The sequence below is a fragment of the Gossypium raimondii genome, chromosome 7 (assembly GCF_025698545.1).
Source record: "Gossypium raimondii isolate GPD5lz chromosome 7, ASM2569854v1, whole genome shotgun sequence".
Lineage (NCBI taxonomy): Eukaryota > Viridiplantae > Streptophyta > Magnoliopsida > Malvales > Malvaceae > Gossypium > Gossypium raimondii.
Window position 1 is genome coordinate 45511382 of NC_068571.1, and position 22787 is coordinate 45534168.

The 22787-nt window shown below is 33.7% G+C and overlaps 3 protein-coding genes across 4 annotated transcripts; all 3 read right to left on the reverse strand.

Annotated features, from left to right (window-relative positions):
* Nucleotides 1-327: 327 nt before the first annotated feature.
* Nucleotides 328-1754, reverse strand: LOC105788183 (presenilin-like protein At2g29900). Its single transcript, XM_012614949.2, has one exon. The coding sequence runs from the start codon at nucleotides 1607-1609 to the stop codon at nucleotides 362-364; it is 1248 nt and encodes a 415-aa protein (XP_012470403.1). The 5' UTR covers nucleotides 1610-1754; the 3' UTR covers nucleotides 328-361.
* Nucleotides 1755-6360: 4606 nt separating this feature from the next.
* On the reverse strand, nucleotides 6361-9687 carry LOC105788143 (glycine-rich RNA-binding protein 2, mitochondrial). Its single transcript, XM_012614893.2, has 5 exons — nucleotides 9578-9687; nucleotides 8584-8737; nucleotides 8425-8493; nucleotides 8026-8132; nucleotides 6361-7059 (listed from the first exon to the last, which is right to left on the reverse strand). The coding sequence occupies exons 2-5, from the start codon at nucleotides 8726-8728 to the stop codon at nucleotides 6544-6546; spliced, it is 837 nt and encodes a 278-aa protein (XP_012470347.1). The 5' UTR covers nucleotides 8729-8737; nucleotides 9578-9687; the 3' UTR covers nucleotides 6361-6543.
* Nucleotides 9688-11499: 1812 nt separating this feature from the next.
* LOC105788126 (glycerophosphodiester phosphodiesterase GDPD5) lies at nucleotides 11500-15501 on the reverse strand. 2 transcript variants are annotated; one of them, XM_012614865.2, is made up of 8 exons: nucleotides 15147-15501; nucleotides 14091-14269; nucleotides 13692-13875; nucleotides 13423-13497; nucleotides 12994-13103; nucleotides 12456-12674; nucleotides 12057-12212; nucleotides 11500-11984 (listed from the first exon to the last, which is right to left on the reverse strand). In XM_012614865.2, exons 1-8 carry the CDS (start codon nucleotides 15157-15159, stop codon nucleotides 11742-11744), a joined length of 1179 nt encoding a protein of 392 aa, XP_012470319.1. In that variant the 5' UTR covers nucleotides 15160-15501; the 3' UTR covers nucleotides 11500-11741. The 2 variants fall into 2 exon arrangements, with proteins under 2 accessions (XP_012470319.1, XP_052489966.1); XM_052634006.1 differs by having other exon boundaries at nucleotides 14091-14281; nucleotides 15147-15485.
* Nucleotides 15502-22787: the final 7286 nt, after the last annotated feature.

Genomic DNA, 22787 nt, shown 5'->3' on the forward strand with positions numbered 1-22787 from the left:
AGTATATGTTTGATGCAATCTATTTTACTTTGGTTTGGGTGTTACTTGGATTCGAGTATATTTTTCATTTCTTTTTCCAAGTTTCTTTTTTCCTTGGGAGGATCATATCTCTATATTTATGTCGAAATGTATCGAAAACAGGTACTTAAAAAAGATGGCATTCATTTCATCTCTTTTGCAAATATAAAACAAAGATACCAACTCCAAATCATAGATAAACAGAGTTTAACATAACATTTTACACCAACTTTAATGGAAATAGTATAATCATATAATGGAAAAGATCATGATCAAGGAAATGAATCATAAGACCTTAGTGTACCTATATTCTATGATTTAAAAGCATGAGATCATTTATTATTTAAAACATCAGAAGGTTCAAAGAACATTGTACAATGAAAACTTCAAGTAAGAACCTTGTTAAGAAATAAAACAACACACCGAGTGCTATCGACACGGGAAGAGCCGGTAGAGCTTTCTGATACAATGCCAATAGCACCAATGTAATGCCCAAACCAGCTACAATTGCAAGATAACATGCATACACTGTCATAAAATCGTACATTGCTGCCCTACCGACTAACACACTGTAGAAGATGAAGTCCCCTAATCCAAGCTTGATAGCACCAGACGAACCTAACCCCATACCTTCTAGCATCAAACTTTCAGTTGACATACCGTCTTGAGCATCCATTCTGCGATCAATCAACGGTGCTGAAAGCTCAGCATCCCTTTCTGAAACCTGTCCCTCTTCCACTCTAGCAATTCTTGCGCCATTGTGACTACTTTGAACAATACTGACTGTAGAATTCAAATCAGAATTCAAACTTGAACTGTCCTCGGAATCTAGCCTAACATTTTGCCTTTCTCTCCAGATCCGCCTTTGAACTGGCCTTGAAGCAGAATCATGATGTGTAACTGGCCTAGCCTCATAAACCAAAGCTGGGATATCTTCATCCCTTGACATAGCAAGCTCAACAAGGAGCCTTAAAGGACCAACAGGCAATAAAACAGCAGCAAGATCATACAATGCCATTGCAACCAATAACACCCAAGTAGTCCATTCAGGCAAAAGAGTAAACCAATAAGCAACCAACATTCCAATTAAAACCAAGTAGCCTTGAGTCACAATAATTGGCATTTTTGACATAAAAACAGCCAAAACACCAATAACAGCAAAATTAAAGAGAAGCACCAAAAAGGTAATACAATCAACAGGAACACTGAATTCTTCAATCAAAAACAAGGCAATTTCACCACCCATGAATCCCAAAACCACAAAAGAAGAAAAACCCATATAGATTTTCAAGAACTTAGTGCATCTAAGGTAAAAAAAGAGCACCAAAATGAAGGTAGCAACAGTGACAACAACTACAAAAACTAAGGAATTCAAAAGGGCACCTATGAACTTGTCCCAGGATGAATCTGAGCCGGTTTCTGAGTAAGCTATGGTTGCAATTGAGGAAGTTACGGAAAGTGAAGAACTTGAGTTAAGAATTGAGACCAAAAGGACGACTAAAAGCATGCAGATTGAAACGGGGGTGAGGATTCTGATGATTTCTTCACCCAAAGAATCAAGGAGGGATTTGGGTCTTTGGTTTTGGGCCATTGTCAAATTTGGGAAAAAGTTAGAATCTTGGTGGAGCTTTTCTCGATTTTCCAGGTTAATTTTGATTTGGGATTTTTTGTTAGTAAAGCTTGCTAAATTTTTGCAGGAACCAGTCGATGGGGAACTGGATTCAAACCATTATCAACCGTCGATTATTATGACTTTTCAGATGGCTAAATAATTTATGATTTGTCTTTATTATTTTTATTTCCTAAAATTTTAGGTGAGTGAAAATACATTTTGGAAAGATAAATACGACAGAATTTTCCAAAAATGCCGAAAATAATTTTTTTTATCAAATTAGGTAATTTTTTTTGAAAATTATGGGATTAGGCCGATTTTACTGAAAGAAGCATTTCTAGGTGATTTACAAAAAACATTTATAGCCGGAAGTGTTTTCCTCTTTTTTAGGTTAAAGTTTTTTTTTTTTAAGTTAAGGTTAGAGTTGAGAGTTTTTAAAGTAGGGTTAGGGTTTATTTTTTAAGGTTTAAGGTTTGTTTTTATTATATTTTTTAATAATTTTTAATTTATATATATTTAATTACTTTTATTTTTATATATATTTTTATTTTTTAATTATATATATTAATTTTTATATTTTTTGAGATGTAAAGTGAATAATTATTTAATTTGATGTTTAGAAGCATTGTATTTACACCAATTGTATATTCTAATTATTCGAATTGCAAAATTTAATTCACACCATAATTGAAACCTCGAACTACTCGATTTGATTAAATATGTCAGTGCATTATTTTTGGACATTGAGATTTGTTCAGAAAATATATCCCGAGAATCTCGGGATATATGATGGTTGACTGGCTAAAAGTTAGGAGTTGAAATTCCTAGAGAGAAAGCGCTCTACGTAGAACGCTTTTTCAGTGCATGTTAGAAGAAAGCGTTGAAAGCGCTTCCAGTTGGACGCGTTTTCAGCTGATGTGGCAAGAAAATGCGTCTTACTGGAGGCGCTTTCAATGTTTTTTTTTACATCCGTTTTTAGTGCATTGTCAATATTGCATGCATCTACAATCAACAGCTGATTTTGGTTGTTTCGACAATTATACAAGAAGAGATGATATACTCCCTACGACGTCCAGCGACAAGGGGACATCCAACCCTGGAGATGGTGGGGTTGAGAATGTAAAGGGCACTGAATCTGATGTCGATCCAATCCAGTCGATGGATTAGAAATTGCATTATTTTTTGAACCGGAGCTAATTCCAACTAAACCAGAAGATGGAGGTTCGGACAGTGAAAGTCTGGGAGAAGATGCCGAAGAAGATCTATGGTTCAGGGCGTACTCACCTCCAATCCACATGCATAATGTGGACTTATCAGCAGAATATGCGTTGGAGTTTGCATAACTACCACACAGAAGACTAGATCATGCGGGTTCTTCGTTGGATTCGGGTGATTTAAAAGTGGGAAATGAGTTTTCTTCTAAAGATGGTTTTGTCTCTGCAGTGAAGCGATACAACATCAAGAACAGGGTAAACTTCCACGTTATTAAGTCTCAATCTGATAAGTTCGAAGCGAAGTGCGCAATGCGAGATGTGCATGAAAAATCATGACTTCTATTAAGAAGAAGACGTGGTTATGGATCATAAAGAAATATAGCGCTCCACATACGTGTGTTGCTGTGGATACTGCATTAAGACTTTTTTGTATTATAACGATCAATGAATTGCTTATTTTAACGTATTCGTGTTGCAGGTATTTCACAAGATCATCCGAAATTGGATTTAGAGATGATCGCAGACATAATACTACCTATAGTCAAAGCGAATCCCAGGGTTGTTGTGCCTGTTTTAATTTTAAATATTCGTAGTCAATTCAATTACACACCGTCGTACCGTAAGGTGTGGATCGCAAAGCAGAAGAAATTGGAGAAGATGCATAATGGGTGGGACGCGTCATACAACGATTTATGACAGTGGTCTCGGGTCTTGGAGAGGTATGTTCCAAGTTGTGTAACAGATCTCTAAACGATGCATGCGTACTATAACGATAAGTTACTCCGTGGATGCCAAGTGTTCCATCATTTTTTCTAGACTTTCAAGCAATGTCAACAAACATCCCAATATGTAAGTCACTGGTACAAATTGACAGTACTTTTATGCACGGGAGATACACCCATTGATTGTTGTTGGCTGTGGCAAAGAATGACAATTGGAAAATCTTGTCGATTGCCTTCGCAATAACGTCGGGAGAATCAACATACGGTTGAGATTTCTTTCTATCTAAGTTGAGGAGGCATGTTTTCCCTCAACCCGATATATGCATCATTTCCGATAGGGAACTGGAATACTGGCCACAATTGAACGACAGAGAAGCCTTTAGGGCTGCACGCACCATAAGTATTGTCTAAAACATGTTGCGGCAAACTACCATGGACAGTACAATTTTGCAGCTCAACGCGTACAAGTGATCAACATGGGTATATATTCGTCACTACATCAACTGTTTGATATTTAACCGGTCAGTTGATATTGTGATTAATGGATAACCTATTTGTTTTCCTCGACAGGATACGAGTTCGTCCGACATTGTTTCCATGAAATGTTGAAAAACTTGCAGGCCATTAACGATACGGGTGCGAGTTACCAATCCAACATACCTTTCGATTAGTGGACATAATCTGTTTGTTTCAATTGTACTTAAGAGTGGGTATAGCATGTAATGAGAAAACCACCGTGGCAAAACTAGTGTACAATCATGTTCAAGTAAGATGACAGTTTAATGTTAAATTTTGGATTTGCGTGTCCGATGATTTTGTTAAAAGGATTTTGAGACAGATGTTGGAACATTTTGTTGATGAAAACATTCCAATAAATCAAAGTAATAAAAACTCCATGCTTAAAATGCTTGAGAAGAAGTTGAAAGGGAAAAAGTTATCTTGCTGTTGTTGATGATGTGTGTAGCGTTGAGAAATGGGAAGATCTAAAGCCTTGCCTGGCAGGTGTTAATAAAAGTAAGGGAAACCAAATCATTGTGACAACCCGTAGTGAAGTTGTGGCATTGAAAGTGCAGGTACTTCCTCAGCAAGGGCTTCAACTCCAAAGAATTGAACACGATGACTGTTGGTCGATAATCAAAGAAAAAGCTTTCAATGCTATGCCGGTTCCTCTGGGCATTAAGCTTCATTCCAAGTTTAGGGGATTTCCCTCCTCGAAATTGTACAAGTTTTCGGCTGCAATGAGCTGGTAAGGTTTCTGATCATGGGAAGATGTACATCACTTCAAAGTTTTTGAATTGTGGGGTGCAAAAAGTTGAGCAACATAGGAGATTCATTGTCAACTTCTATTTGTCTGAAACATATAATCCTACAGGATTGTGATCATCTGAGTGAAATTCCTAGACTGGATGGATTCGCTTGTCTTAAAGAGTTGTTGGTTCACCGGTGTGCCAAGTTGAAATATGTTGCTATAACGGGTGACATTTCATCCCTTGAGCTGCTCAGTTTTGATAGTTGCAGCGAACTGCTGTGGACTGGAAATGGATTGTCCACTTGTATGCAACTCCAAAGCTTAAGCATACGGTTTTGTCCTTATCTGAGTTTGGTTTCCGTTAACAATGAACTCTCATCTCTCAAGGAATTGAACTTGACAGCATCTGGTGAAGAAGGCTTAAGTAGTGTACTATCAAGTTCACTGCAATCCAACACTTGTGTTAGGAGATTGACAGTATCGGTTCCGGTAATCTTATATCCTTTCCAGAACATTTGGGGTCCCTTGTTTATTTAAACATAAGCTGGTGTCGAAACTTTAGGAGTATTCTGGAAGACAGCCTCGCCAACCTGAGTTGCTTGACGACATTAAAGATGGGTGGTTTCTGGGAAGAACTGGAGGAATTCCCTGTATTAAACACCTCTCACTCTGCATTCAAGATATACATCTGATAGGATGGAGAAAACTCAAGTCTTTGCCTCATCAACTTCAAAACCTTACTGCCATCAGAGTGTTAAGCATTGAGCGGTTTGATTGACTAGAAGCCTTGCCTGAGTGGCTGCCCAATCTCTCATCCCTTGAAGAGTTGGCATCGAGTCATGTTATTATCTCATGCATCTGCCTTCTATGGAACTCATGCCAAGCTCACATTACAGATTTCAAGGTGTCCTCGATTAGACAAAAAATGCGGTCAGCAAAGCAACCTTCACATAACCTGGAAAAGTTCAATGTCCTTTTGTTATTAAAATTATTGTTGCACTGTCATTGTCTTCATTTCCTTTGCTGCTGAAAGAATACTCCATTTCTCTGAAGAAAAAGAATGGGAAACCGAGTTGATGTTGGTGGGATTCATATCTCTGCTACTGATGATGTCTAAACACAGGATTGCCAAAATCTGCCCATCAAAGGTTGCCTTGCCATGCAAGGAAAAGAAACAAATAACCACACAACATTGTGAGACCCTTTTCTCCTTTCTTCCCAATGGTAATGATGGCCGTCGCATGGAGTATGATCTAGGAGGGTGGGTTATTGGGTAGTGGAAAGAATTCAGAGGAAGAAAATGGGCAAAGTGGGTTTCTAAAGGTCGTCCAATGCTTGTAGCCAGGTTGGTCCCAGAGAGGAGACTCCGTTGGTATTTGATATGGCGGGCAAGGTTAATGGAAACGACTCTTCATCTGTTTCTGCAGTGCACTAAAAAAAAATTCAAATTTTATCTCAAATCTAATTTCAACTTTAAAAGTACAAAAATCAAATTTGGGGTGAAATCTTCAAGCAGCAGGTTTCCAATTGAGCTCAACTTGGAACTGAATATAAAATTATTTTTTTTCCATAAGGATTTCAGTTCTCCATGGAAGGAGACTTAAGAAAGTATTAAAAGTTCTACAAAGACAATAGCTCACGTCATTTGATCAAATAAAAATTTGTTTCAAAAGTGATGACAATATAACTAAAAACCAAAACAATTTTACTACTAAAGACAGATTTAGTTCATGCCCTTTTGGCAAAATCACTGCCATTCTCGTCATCCTCATCTCGGAAGTTTTCGTTCATTGGCTCATTTGAGTCGAATGCTTCTTCCTCCTTGAAGCCATCTTCGGTACTACTGAATTGATCACCACTGTCAATTCCCATATTAGGACTTCCAAATCCAGCTGAACCACCAGTACCAACACCATCAATGCCGCCGCCGCCACCAGCAACGCTGAAACTCCCACTTTCGTAATTGGTTGCATCAGATTGACCAAAACCACCATGGCTTCCCTGGCCTCCGTAGTTAACACTGCCACCGTATCCAACATTACCTCCATAATTTCCAGAAGTGGGGGCAGCATTTCTGCCATAGCCACCACCACCATAGCCACCGCCTCCATAGCCACCGCCTCCATAGCCACCACCGCCGTAGCCACCACCGCCATAGCCACCACCTCCATAGCCGCCACCCCCAAAGTTACGAGGAGCTCTCTCAGTTGCATAGTTTACTCTTACTTGACGGCCATGAAGAGTCTTGACATGAAAATTATTTCATAAGTTGAGACCATTAAAAGTTTTCTAATATAAAATTATTCGTAAGTTACGAATATGAGAATTATCCTGATAGATGGCAAGGGAACACAGGTTATATCATGAACACTAAGGTCACCAGAGAGAAGAAACTATGTTATGAGATAAAACTCTGCAACAAGACGCACATTGACCAAGTCATATTATGTTATTCGGCACGGGTGCGAGTGTTGGATATCAGTATGCATTTAACACAAGTATGTTCAACAATACCATGAAAATTATCCTGATAGACGTGTAAAGGCAACACAAGTTATATCATGAACTCTAAGGCCATGATAGAGAAGAAACTATTTTATGAGATATTGAGTGAATCTGACAGTATATATTAACATATAAATATTGAGAAGCAATAAGTTCAAATCTACAACTCTGCAACAAGAGACTCATTGACCGAGTCATACTATTGTACTCGGCTTGGGTACGAGTGTTGGATATTGATACAAGTTCAACATGAGCATGTTCAATATTACCATGTATTTGGAGGGTACTTTGAGGGTCATATCCCCCTACCCATGTCCAAACGTGAGTCAAACTCAAACATGGATATTAGACACGTGTACTTCAAGAAAATCAAAAAGTTGAAGCAACATAAAATCATATATTTCTGCTTCAGATTTTCTGGATGGGGCCTAGGAGAAATTTACCAACACAATGCAAAGGCCTTCACCATAGTTTGAGCACCATGAGAAGAACAAAAGGCCCCATAGGATTACATAATGGGGAGTACTTGCATATCATATTCTAATTTTGATCTCTTTGTACAAGGTTATATGCATCTATGCTTACTGTAAAACATATCAGAATTCTATAAGGTGCAAAGCAGCAACCAGTGGATACTTGGAGACTACCAAGATCAAAGGAAAATGTGATTCCTCAGTAACTAAATACTTAGAAGCGTTATATTACCTGTCCATCCAAGGCCTGAAGTGCACTTGAAGCATCCTCGGAACTTGTGTAAGTGACAAAGCCAAATCCTCTAGACCTGCCCGTCTCTCGATCCACGATTATTCTTGCTACAAAAAGATCAAAATTAATCAACTCTTTTACAAAGTCAAAACCAGTGAACCACAATCAAACTCAAACTGCAAATTCAAAGTTCATTTCCAGACAAACACAACTCAGTTAAAAACAATCATTCATTTCCAGAACATTTCATAAAGGGCATCTAATGTTAACAGTACATGTCTTTAAACTCAGAAACTTAAATCGACACGAGTGTAAGATTTAAGCATCTCAAGAGACTTTTTGACCCCCCTTCATGAAAAACGCAAATTGAATTAAGCGAATGTATTCATTGCAGCATACCTTCAATAACTTCACCATATTTGCTGAAAGCTTCTCTCAGACCTTGGTCATCCGTTTGGTATGAAATACCTGCAATTAAAGAAAGTTAACAAGAACCCCTAAGAAAAACACATAATAAAAAATTGCTTGCTTCAATATGTAAACAAAATTCGGATGCACCTCCTACAAAAAGTTTCGAGCTCGGCGCGTTCGACATGCACCGGAACACTTGAAAGAGGCTTGGACTTGATGCAGACAACTGAGCATTGATCTGTGTGGTCGAGGTCTGCCTAAGCATATTCCCAATTTTACTTAGAAAAGCCATTGTTTCAACCTAGGAAAACCAAAAAATTAAATTAAATTTCACTTTCAGAAAATGAAACTGATAAAGTAAAATGAGGGGGAAAAAATACCCAAGAAACAACTTAACAAACTATAATAAAACCGGATACTTTCAACAAGATTGCTTCTAAACAGTGAACACATGCAAAAGGAAGAGCCATCAACTAATTTTAAGGTGCCAAGCAAATAAGATAAAAAATAATCTAAAACCCTATGTTATACACACTATTTTTCCTAAAACGCTTTTATCTGACACATATCTGAACATAAGTACAAAGGTATAATCCTCCAAATACATCATAAAACATAGAAAAAAGTTAAGCATAGCAGTGTCGGGTCGGACAAATATAATAGGGTAAATTCTAAAAACATTCCAACAGAGGAACCTACTTTTACAAGATTTAAACTTTTTATTAGTATTGATTTCTATCTTTATAACTCTTACAACCCAAAAAACAAACTACTTTGATTTTCTGGGGGGAAAATGCTCTTTCTTTTTCAAGCTCAAATGTCAAAAAAAAAAAAAAAAACAGTAGAACATACAGTTTCAATCAGCTCCCTAAAAACCTAATCGTTCATGATCTTAAGAACCAAACAAGAACAACCCAGGCAGATAATTACATAAGAAAACGAAACATTAAACCACAAATCTGATACTATAAGAAATTTAAAAAAAAAAAAGGAACATCTTTTCAACGACACAGTAATCAAGATTCAACAGAAACCCTATTCAAATAAACAAAAGAACAATCGAACCAATAGATCAAAATCAAACATGAACAATAGTGAAAGCCATAAAAAAAGAGGGTTTCATGTCTTTTTGGAAGCTTACCCGACTGTTGTATGGGATGCAAGTGAGAGAGAGTGAGAGACGCTTGTACTTGTTTCTCAAGAGTAAAACCCTCCGGGTTTATGTAGACGGTGCGGCGTTCAGATATTTTTTCTTTTGGCAGAAAAATATTTTTATTACACTTGTCAGTTTTTCATTGGTCTGTGCTGTTTCATGTCGGTAACATGACCTTTTCTTAATCATAGAAAATCATAAAAATTATTATAAAAAATCATTAAAAATAATTTAATTTTACATCTTAACATAAATTTTAATGCTTTAATCATATTGATTATACACAAAATTTGGAATAAATTATATTAAAAATAAGCATTATAATGAATCAAATTATATAACTTTTTCCTCGAACATCAAACTATGTATATCAATCGGTAAATTATCACATCAATAATCGGTGCAAATACGAATTTTTACATCAACATATGTTAATTAGTTTAAGCAATTTCGTTAGAAATGCACGTTTAGTTCACTAGAATTGAATAATGCTATAATGGAATAGAATTGTAATTAGTAATTCAATTGTTTAGTTGGATGAAATAGAATAAAAGCGTAATAGTATTCTTGTGTTTGGTGAATGGAATAGATATTGTAATAGCATAAGGGAAAAACAGTAATAGTATTCATATTCTAATATAATTATTATTAAATATAATTTAATAAAAAAAATATATAATTTAATAAAATTTTAATATAATTATTTTTATATTTAATTATATTATTTTAATTTATATTTTGAAATAAAATATTAAATTATATTAAAATATTTCAAATATTTTATTTTTATATTTTCTCGAGTCGAAGTTTTAAAGGACTAATTTGAAAATTAATATTGTTTTATTATTCAATGTTGCATGAAATAATCATTATTTGGTGATATCAAAGAATAACTATCACATGAAGATAAGTAATAAGGAAGTAATGGTGACCATTGAATGAGTATTACGTTCAACCAAATAAATGAATAATTTACTATTCAATGAATAAGAGTGGAGTGCTATTGCATTACCTCCAACCAAAGATGGTGTAATAGTCAACATTAATTAAAATGGTGATTGATCAAATTTTAAGTTTATGGATTCAATTACATGCAAAAATTTGAGAAACTCAATTGTATTTTTCTTTTTAAATTCTTCGAGGGTCTTTTATACTATGCATAATGACTTATTTGGCCCTCCAATTTTACAAAAAAAAATAATTATTTCAACCCTTTATTTAATTTCTCGTTTCTTTTAGTTATTAAATTTACGTTGTTTGTCAAATCACCCAGAATGAATGACAAAGTTAACAATTTGCTACACTTTACTAATGCGACACACTTGGATTGCCATATGGATATTACATTAACAATTATTTATTTTTTAATATTTAAAAAAATCATTAACATTATTTAAAGAAACTATAAAATATTTTTTAATTTATAAAAATTAATTAATTGTTGACGTGACGATATCGTAAATGTCAACAAAGTTAATAAATATTAATTTTTTCATCCATTTTGAGGTGATTTGATAAATAATAAAATTTAAGAGTTAAAAGGATGAGAAACCAAATAAATTTTTCTATAAAGTTAGCAAAATAATGAAAATTATAAAACTACAAAAAAATTGAATGAAATTCTTTTATTTAAAAATTATATGTTGAAGCTAAAGCCCTCCTTTCTATTCCAACTTCTTCCCATTAACCATAGAAAGAGATCTATTTTGTAAAATAATTGACAACCCTCTATTTTACTAAATATTTTCTCTATCTCATTCATAAAAATAAAAAATAAAAATGCTTATTTGCCAATTGGTTAGAAAAATATAATTAGTCTAGACTGTGATTTCATTCTCACTAGACCTGCATAAAAGAATAGTTTGTCCATAGCTCAACTAGGACTCATGTGAGTTATGAATACAAATACGTGTTTAATATTTATTTTTATTATTATTTTTATTTATGAACCTAGAGAGTAATATCTATGTTCAGTAGTGTCATCACATACATTTTCCAGAAAAAAAAAATTGAAAATTCGAAAGGAGGACTTCTTAAAACTTACACACTTCAGTGCATAAACTCAACCTGAATTAAGATGTGCTTATTATGCCTTGGAGTGAATAAATCTCAATGGATATGTTCTTAGGATGATATAAATATATGATACAATCTATCCTTTCCTATAAGAAGAGATCAACAAGGCAATTTTATCCACCAATTTAGATGCATTGTCACTATCCTTTTGTGAGAGAGGCGATGTCCATTCCTGGAAATTATGGAGGCTCCCTGTGAAATCCGTAAATAGACCATCAACTCCGATCTTGTTTAACCAATAATCATATTCCACGTACGGGTCTTGATGGAAATCCAAGTGTAAAAACATGTTTTCATTGCGGTATGTGTACGGATGAACCTGTATTATTAGCCTGTATTAGATATCACCGACCAATGCCGACAATCAAAAGCTATATAGATGGGAAAGTACCTGTAGATCCTGGGCATGTGCTCGAGCAACAAGATCTGTTGGTGGTTGTAAGTAATTGTTTTTTACAGGAACAACCGTATCTTTCCAAGGTCCAATGCCGACGACATATTCCTTAATGTAGTCAAGATAAGGATCTGATGTAATTTCCCAATATGACTGCAATGTGAATTGCATTTTCTTCCATTAGAATTCCAAAATCCGAAAAGAATTAATAGTGAAAGCAAGTTGCTATGGTTCATGTTCAATCGGATGGAAAATTTCTTTCGATCAACTACATATGGTAAACGAATCAATAATATATTGGGCAAACAATCTGATCAATGCTGGAAAACATCTTTCCATTTAAACCTTTTATGAAATCTACATTCGAGGGATACAAAGAGTGAATTCAGGACAAACCTGATTAGTGTCCTGAGTTGGCATTGTGACATCATCGATCAAGAAGATCTTTGGCGAGTTGGTAAGATTTGATATGTACACAAGTGAAGTTGGTGCAAAGGACTGTATAAATATCGGCTTTTCTAACCAATCTTTCGACATGTATGAACCTTTATATCCATACTTCCTAAGTGTCTCCACAAACTTGTCCTCAAATCTCTTTCCATTCGGCCATTTTACCTGTTGAATGCATGGATTCAAAATCATGGGAATCAAAGTTTATAGGAAGTATCAGTCAATCGACACAGTTCACCAGATTTCAAACCAACCCTAGTTTCATGTGGTTTGCTAATGGAAAATGATAGATAAGTTCTTAGCTTTTCACTGACATTGTTAAAGCCATGGTTCAAGGGTCGTAAGAGGTATCATATGAATCCTAGGAAACACATGCTTTTTAAGAAAAAATACGAAGGAGCAATCAGTTCAGTTTGAAAACAAATGATCATTGGTCAATTATCTTCTTCTCTGGAGGCAAAGCACAAAAAAAAACAGCACTTACATGCTGGTTGATTAACACAGGATTTTTAATCTCGGGATAAATTCCAACAACTCTTGGTGCATCCAGTGCAATTGAAATGAACTCCTCAAAAGTAATAATGGAAAACTTTCCTGTTGAATACAAAACAACCACTATAATCAGCCTCGAAAATTAATTACCTTCTTTCATAGTAGATCAATAAAATCAAGTGCCATAAAGTTGGTAATGAACAATGTAGATCAACGAAATCAGAAAATTTCTTAACAGCATAACTTGATAATATGGAGTTGAGATATGAAATAGTGTAAATCATGTAACCATGCAATAACAGCCAGCAAGATGCAATGAGTAGCTAATTCCATTTCACATTAAAAATGGTTCCCCGACCTTTTTATATGTTAGAACACAGAGTTTAAAAAACTAAACAGATAAAATAAATAAGGAACTAACCATTATACTGCTGATCCCGGAAATTGTACCGTTGCTTCACCCGTAACTTCTTTAATTCTTTTAGCGTGAAGTCAACTGCATGTATGAAGAAAATTTTGTCGGTCTTAGCTAGATAAGAAACATACTATTTGTAAGTTAAGAGTACAAATCCAGAATTTGCGGTGAACGTAAGGTGTTAAACTAAATACAGTGCCCATCTACAGGATTTTTTTTATCTTTATGGCACAATTGCAAGAAGAAAAAGGACTAAAAATTGTATGCTTCCATACCAGTAAAAAAGCCTGTGACGTTGAACCCTTGAACATTGTATGTCCTTTTACGATTTGCAAACTCTTTGTGATTAGCAACATCAGTTGTCAGGTCGAGGATAACATCATGAAAACATATAAGGACACCATCTTTAGATGATAGGATATCTGTTTCTATAAAGTCTGCACCCTCTTCAATTGCTCTCTGCAAGAAGCAGTATATACTCAATGTACATATAACATCAGTGATTTTAAATTGTAAAAAACGATAAACATCGAATCTAAGCTATACACTCTCGTGTTTGAAGAGATAAAAGATTAAAAAGAAAGAAAAGAAAAGCCAAAATAAGGGTCGAACTATAGAAACTATAGAAAGGGGAAAGCATATAGAGTAGGCAGAAGGTGTATAATCAAACATACCATGTATGCAGCAGCCGTTTCTTCAGGGATCTCTCCATTTGAACCTCTATGTGCGATATTATACGGACGTGAAGTTTGCATAGGCTGTCTATTTTGATTGGATATTTTACTAGGAAGTGGATAGAAAGGCCTCGCAGCACACCCAAGAATGAATGACAGAAACAAGAGAGGGGCAAAGCCTGCAGTGTTTCCTAGCGTCAAATGAGTCATTCATATTGTTTACTTAAGAACGGAATACCAAATGCCATTCTTAACATAATAGTCATACAATTGCACACACATGAAAGAAACTATGCACCAAAAAAGTCTTTCTAAGATAAAACTAGATATAACGCTCATCGAACCTGTCCCCAATATTTAACACAAGTGATTCACTTATAGTTCATTAGATTTTGGAGAAAGAGTGCCATAATCTGAACAAGCAAAATCCGCAAGCTAGTTTTGAATCTATCATATAACTATAATAGTGGATCATCATTATCTTTTAGTTGATGGCTACATACACACACATATATATGAGTAATCACTTCTCCATAGGGATTTGGGGCAACCATTAGCAATATCATAAAACTAGTAGAAGCAGAGGAGAATGCACATGCAGGCATCAATATATTATGCTTTATTTACAACCAGAAGGCTTTTAGCAATAAAATTAAAATGTACTTATAAAGGGTTTTTTTTCACCATATTTATGCATAATAATAGGTTATAACTTATAACACTATAACAAGGGGAAAAATGAAAAGTCAATGAATCAAAAAAACCAGTCTAACAGTATATTAATGAAAAAAAATACAACACAAAACTATTGATTCAAATGAATAAATGCAAAGGATAGTGATTAATCTGTGAACATATTAAACAATGAGCTGAAAATCCCAGAAAAAAAAAGGGGGGGGGGGCTAAAAACAAATAATCTTAGCAGCACAAGAGAACATATGAACAAAACCCAGAAATACACAATCAGACTAATAAAAAAAAGCATAATCCAGAGAAGGTCAACGACAATAATACAAACATAGCAAAAAATCGAACAATGAAAAGCTTAAAACTTACATGTTAAGCTCATTGCTTTTGCCCTCAAACAATAAGTCCACTTCTCTAGATCCCCTTGTTTCAACTTTTTTTCAACTTTATGCGTCCCAAAATTATGGGTTATCTATCAGTTGAAACAAATCTTCAAAAAAAATTATGAGATGGAAGTGGGGAGTGTTTCTGGGTACATTATACTGTGTTGTTTGATAGCATCATATGCTGCGGATCTACCGATAACCTCTCAGAATATTCCTTCTAAAACTCTTTGATTATTGGATTATTAGAGAATCCCATTTGTGACAAAAAATTGTTTTTTTAAAATATATATTTCTGGATAATTTGGTTGGCACAAAACATTGGAAAACTAAAATAAAGCTCAACAACCGGTTTTTCTTTGACTGAAAAACGATGATTAGTCAGAAATAACAATATTTTTGGTTTATTTGCGATTTGATACTTAAATTATATTACTTTTTCAAATTGGTACTTAAGCCTCTCTTTTTTGTCATTTGGTACTTAAAGCGCTGTTTTTCGATACCTTCGTAGTGTCAACTATTAGGTCTATTAAAATAGATAACCAATTAAAAGCTAACACGTGTTAGAAAAATAAGCATTATTTTCTCTTTCTAAGCAAAAATTATTTATTTAATTTTATAAATGGTTTCGATTTTTCTTAAAAAATCGATAATTTAACAATAGAAGGTTTTTCTTCTAAGAAATGTTGTCTTTTGTCTTATGTTCAAGTTTTGCTTATCTAATCAATTTACATTTTCCAAAGGGCATTGGATTTATTATTAATTTTGTTGAAGGAAAGTAGAAGCTAATAAATCCTATTCTTTGGATGAAAGTCTTTGTCAGATTTCAATTTCAATATTTTTCTTCATCTTTATTAATTAAATTAACTTTAGTCGCATACCTAGAAATTTAGGGGTTTTTTTGAAGTAATAGAATGTAACGTGTCAAATTCAAAAAAAAAAAGGTTAAATAACATTTTAGGGCTGACAACTATTCTAATATTGGGGTATAATTATTATTATTTTTTGTTTAAAGGTCAGTTCTTCATTGCTTTTGAAGAGTACTTTTGAGAAGTGCTTTTGAAAAATTTGAGTGTTTGGTATTGCTGTCAAAAAGTACTTTTGAGAAATAAAATGTCTATTTTAGACATGATATTATAAAGTAACAAATATGTATTTAAATAATGTTTAAATTAGTTAATATTATGATATTTTAGCAGAAATATAAAAATAATTTATTATAACTTATTGTTAATATTTTAATATATAATATTAATTTTAAATATTTCTAAGTAATTAATATTAATTATTTATTAAATTTAATTAGAATATATAAATTATATTTAAATATAATAATTAAATATTTGTAATTAGATATTGACACAATTGTATTATTTTAAAATTATTTTTATTTTTAATTAATGCTTTTAACACATTTGTATTATTTTATTTATAAAATGTATTTGAATATATAACTCATATTAGATATTAACATAACATAGAAAACATAAACCTAACAAATTAAAATATTACATATATTTGGATTAAAGTTTTAAAATGGATAATATTTATATTCCAAATATAAATACTAAAAATGTTGGGAGAAGACAAATGTTAAAATTGTAAATAGAAGTCAAAAACACTTTTGGTTGAAGAAAAAGTTAAAATTTTCAACTTCTCCATATGCCAAAAAGTGTTTTGTTTTTAAATGAATTTTTTTCTGAAATGATTTCTATTCTTTAATGCTTTTAAGGAAAAGCACTTTTTATTCCAAAAGTTCATCTGAGAAGCATTAAAGAATGGGGCCTAAGTTTGGTTATGAACTTGACAATTGTTTCTATATTAGGGCTTGAGCTTTTTTTTTTTGTTGTCAAAGTTAGGCACTAAACTTGACAAATGTTCTCACATTGGGACATGAAATCTTTTTTTATCTAAATTAGCCCTTGAAAACCCTCAAATTCAAACCCCAATGTGAGAACAATTGTAAGTTCAAGCTTAATGTGGGAATAATTACCAAGTTTAGGGTCTAACTTGGATAAAAAAAAGTTTAGGTCTCAATGTGAAAAAAGTTGCCAAGTTCAAACCTGACACGGGAACAATTATCAAATTCAAGACTTAATTTGGATCAAAAGAAAGTTCAGACCCTAATATAAAAAAAAATTATGAAGTTTTATCCCCAAATTGTGATTTAACCAAAAAGGAAAAAAAATATTTTTTTAAAAAGGTTTAAATCAAAACCCCCCTCAAATTATACCTTCTTTTCCAGAACTTTTTTTTTAAATAATAAATTACCAATTTTGTCTCATTTTACCTCAAGTCACTAGCCAATAAAAAACTTGACAGGACATGTTTTTATTTGATATAAAAATTTTGAAGATAAAATAAGACAAAATTGATAATTTAAGTATCACTTCTAACCCTAAAACACCTATAAGTATCTAAGTGATAAAATATGCCATAAATTTATATACTATTCAAAATTTTGAAATTTAATCCCTATATCTTTATTCCAAGAATTTAATCCTCTATTTTTCAGATTTTAAAATTTAAATTTAATTGCTAACATCAATTTTTTATTAAATTCAAATTCATTATGATATCATTTTCTAGTTACATGACTAATTGACCAAGTGAGGGGTTTTTTTTCTTCTCAAAATATCACATCAACGAGATTTTAAAAAAAATTAACAATTTAACCTAATAGTTTAAAGACTTGTTTAGTATACTAGCCAAAGGAAATTGATATTAAACAAGACATCTTTTACTTAGAAACGACTCAAATTTAACTTAATCATGATCACCTGCATTTTGAATATCAAGTGAGTCAAATTTGAGGCTTGAAGAAGAAGGAAAATGAGTCAGAGCTTTAAAATGAATCATCAGAAAGTGTGCATTTCATTCAATTCCAAAACATTTCCAACTGTATGTTATTAGCCTGCTTATACGAATTCAAACAATGAATTCATCATCATCAATTAAATTCCGAAATTTCATTCACAAACTGAAAAAATATACCAAATGCAAGCATTTCCACACCATTGTGGCGGAGAAAACGACAACTCGCATAATATGGGATTACTCAGAAGCTTTTAATCCATCCTTTATTCCTTATATGGCCATAACATCGCCATAATTGCGCATTTCTCGGGGATACAAATAAAATTTGTTGATTAACATATAAATAATGAAACCAAACAGCAGCCTCGGAAACATGATTGTACTAAGATGTAAGAACATTTCTTGTGAACGTTGAAAGCATGTTCGAACTTCAAATTCCGCTACTACTTGAAATGCACTGTTTAACATGGTGTTATAAGTAAGCTATGACTTTGATACTGCCCATAAGCTTGAAACAGATATAGAAATGCTACAGTCAATAGGCTGCTCATTTTCCCAAATATAATGCAATTGACACACCCTTTTGCAACCTACGTTCCTTACATTCTACTTATATTCCTCAACCCTTTCATAGGACTTTTCTTCTGCTTCATGCTATTCTTTAAACCTCATAACATAATTCAGAGAAGATAAAAGAAAACAAACCGAATGACTTCCAAGCTTCTATTTATGTAGTCAATTTTGGGGTAAAAGAAAAGATATGTAAAAGCTTGTAACCACTACTCTTCCACAAAGTTTTCAGTTCTGAACAAAGCGTCCATCAAAACCAAAGGAGCCTGATATCATAATCAATCGATATATCAGTTCGCCACAACAACCATTATTTGCCCCAAAGAATGGAAAACAGTTAAGTAAACAACGAATCGAACTAACGAAGGCATTAGTTATCCAAAAAAGCTTCTCTCTCCATGTCAGTTACGTACATTACATAGACTTCTACTGACTCTAGAAGGCTGCCTTACTTTCCAGTAAAGTATCCACCGAAACTAATGCAGCCAAAAATCATAATAAAAGGTTATATATAAGTTGGCCATTGAAACCATTACTTGTCCGTAGCGACTTAAAAAAATTTTTGCACCGGTGCTAGTTGGAGTAATTATTGAAAATTTGAAAACAGAATCTCGATTTTATTTGTAAAAGGAGTCGCTACCGATTTTTTTTCTAGGTGTGATCGGACACCTAATAAATTATCTTTTTAAAAGAAAATTTTATTTTTAAATTTTTCTAAAAAAAAGGTAATTTTAGGTCTACGTGAAAATTCAGAGCAAATTAGAGTTCGGGAGTCGGTTACGCGCGAGGAAGGTATTAGCACCCTCGCGACGCCCAAAATTGTATCTCGTTAAACGAATGTTGTCTTAATTTTCAAAAAATACGAATTCAATTTAATATTAGTCGTGATCCGATTGAAACACGAGAATTTTAAAGTACAACAACTTTTTCTTTTTTTGAAAATACAATTTTTTTAAAAATACAAGAGTTTTAGAAACACGAAATTTTTTAAAACACAAAATTTATTTTTGAAAACATAAAAAGTTTGATAAAATACGAGGATTTTTTTTGAAACACAAAAATTTATTAAAAACGGTCAATTTTTTGAAAACACGAAAATTTTTGAAAGACGAGAATTTTTAAAAACACGGGAAATTTTTTTGAAAACACAAAAATTTTTGAAACACTGAAATTTTGAAAACACGAAGATTTTTGAAACATGAGAATTTTTGAAAACACAAAATTTTTTTAAAATACAAGAATTTTAGAAACACGAATTTTTTTTGGAAACGCGAGAATTTTTGAAATGAGAAAATTTTAAAAAAAGTGAATATAAAACACGGGAAATTTTATTATTGTTTTTTTGAAACACGATAAATTTGGAGAATATGAAAATTTTTGAAACAAGATTATTTTTAAAAAAAAATATCGTATTTGACACGAATCAATGATATCCACCCCTACATGGTGATGAAATCATTGAATTAGTGTTAAATCGAATCAACTTAATATTAAATCATGATTCTATTAAAACACAAGAATTTCTTTTTTTGTTTTCAATTTTAAAAGGGCATCTCGTATTTAACACGAGCCGTCGATATTCACCCAACATATCGATGAAAATCAACGGCTCGATGCTAAATCGGTTCGTTGCCTTATGCATTAAAATAATTTTTTTATATTTTAAACATGCATATAAAATGACATAATAATATTTTAAAAAAACTATTTTAAAAATGCTAATTTAAATTAAATGAAACACCATTTAAATACATGAACAAAATTAAAATGGATTAAAAAAATTACCAAAAGCCCAAAGTTATGGGCTTGAATTTTGGGCCTTTCTTTTATATTTTTTGCTGTTGGGCTGTTGTTATTGGGCTGTCAAGGGATTGGGCCGAAGCTGCTGGGCTGGAGCTGCTGGACTGCTGGAATGGCCTGCTGCTTGGGCCTGGGTTGCTGGGCTTGGACAGGCCTGCTGCTGTTCTTTTTGCTGCTGTTTTTTAGGGCCTGCTGTTTGCTGTGGTGGCCTGCTAAGTTGCTGGTGCCGGGTTGGGTCACGGGCGGACGGGTCGGGTCGAGTCAGTTTGACCCGACTGTTAAAATTTTCCTTCTTTTTCCTTTCCCTTTTTTCTTCCTTTTCTTCTTTCTTTTTTCTCTCTTTTTTATTCTTCTTCGGCAACCCCGACGGTGCTCCCCGGCCTGGTGCGACGATCGACGGCGGCGCGCGGTGGATATCTCCTCTTCTCCTCCCCTTTTCCTTTTCTTCTTTTTTTTTCTTCCTTTGTCTTTCTCTTTTATTTTTGTTTGTTGCTTGCTTCTTGCTCTTTTTTTTTTTGCTTCTTGGTTGTTGTTTGTTTTGCTAGGTGCCGGCGATGGGAGTGATGCGGCGGTGGCCACGGTGGCGTTGGTGCGATGGCCGGCAATGTACTACTGTTTGTTTGATTTTTCTCTCAAAAATTTTTGCTTTCTTTTTTCTTGCTTGGCTCCTCCAATCCCCCCTCTCTTCTATTTTTTCCTTCTTTTTAAATCCTTTAATTTTGTCTTCTTCTTCTTTATTTTCAGGTGGCAGTGGAGCAATCATGGCCTAGGGAGGCTGCTGGAGCTGGCCTGCTGGTTGCGGCGATTTGACAAGTCCAGAAGGACCAAACTGCAGAAGGTGCAAAATTTTTGGGGTAAAAGTGCAATTTTAGGAAAATATGGGGCCAAAATGTAATTTTTGGAAAGTTTAAGGGCCTAAATATAATTTATAAAAAAAATTAAGGGTTAAGATGCAAATTCAAAAAAGTTAGGGGTCAAAATGTAAATTTGAAAAAGTTTAGGGGCCAAAATGTAATTTTTTTATATTTTTTTGATTTATTATTATTTTATTAATATTATTAAAACATAAAAAACAAAAACACCGATGGGCTAAAGCCCAAACAAGTCCAAAATTAGATTATTTAAAACCCAATTATCCAACCCCACATGCCCAACCATTAGGCCCACATGCCAACCAACCAAGCTAGAATCTGACTCCTCATCATGCTCTGCTACACATGCATCAGAAATCGCATTGCCCTTTTTTAACTTACAATTCTTTTTCCAATGCCCTTTCTCACGACAAAAAGCACATTCAGCTTTGGCAGGTCTCCCTTTGGACTTACTCCTTCTACCAGGTTTGTTGCTGTGCGAACGACCTCTTACTGTTAAGACTTCTGCAGTTGTATCTCTGTGATCTATACAATGCACTACAGACTGCATCAAATGTGATCGTATCCTTCCCATGAAGCAATGTGGTGGTAAGATGATCATATTCATCAGGAAGAGAATTCAACAACAATAATGTATTGTCTTCATCTTCAAATTTCTCATCCAAATTTAGTAAGTCTTCTAAAATTTTATTGAATGAGTTCACATGGTCATTCATCGACATACCAGGTGCATACGTGAATTGATAAAGTTTCTTTTTCATATAAAGCCTATTTTCAAGACTTTTCGTTGGAAACTTTTCTTCCAGTGTATCCCACAACTTTTTCACTGATATCTCCCTCATGACAGAATACTTCTGCTCTTTGACCAAACATAGGCGGATTGTACCATACGCCTATCTATTGATCTTGGCCCACTCCTTGTCATCCATCTTGTTAGGTTTCTCTTCAAGGGTTATATCCAGCTCTTGCTGACATAAGACATCCAGGATCTCACATTGTCACATACCAAAATTATTGGTACCATCAAATTTCTCTACTTCAAATTTTGCATTGGTCACAGTAGTCTTTGCTAACGATGATGCCTCTGCCATTTTTTCTCCTCAATCCCAACTACTGTATATGTGAACAATACTGTCGACATGAATAGTGCCGTGGATGGGCAATACCGTATACGCAAAGTGTCATAAACGGTCGTATTCTCCAAGTACAAACTTGGCTCCAATACCAATTGTTGTGCGGAAGCTTGTAAAAGAGTAAAATTATTGTACTAAAAAAGTACACTAAGTTTAATTCCCAGGAAAGAGAGCTGGGTCACGTGGATCACTTAAGTACTAGGTCTTTCCTAGCCAGAATATCCCTCTATCGTAATTTAACCGCACAATAAATCACTACAATCACTCTCACAAAATATGCAAAATAAACAATAAAGTACACAAGAATTTTAAAGAGGTTCAGCAAATTTTGCCTACGTCCTCAGGCACTAACATATATATTTTACTTCAAAATACAAGTGAAAATTTACAAATAAAGAGAGAAAACAATGCCTTAAGGAGAGAATGACAAAAGTG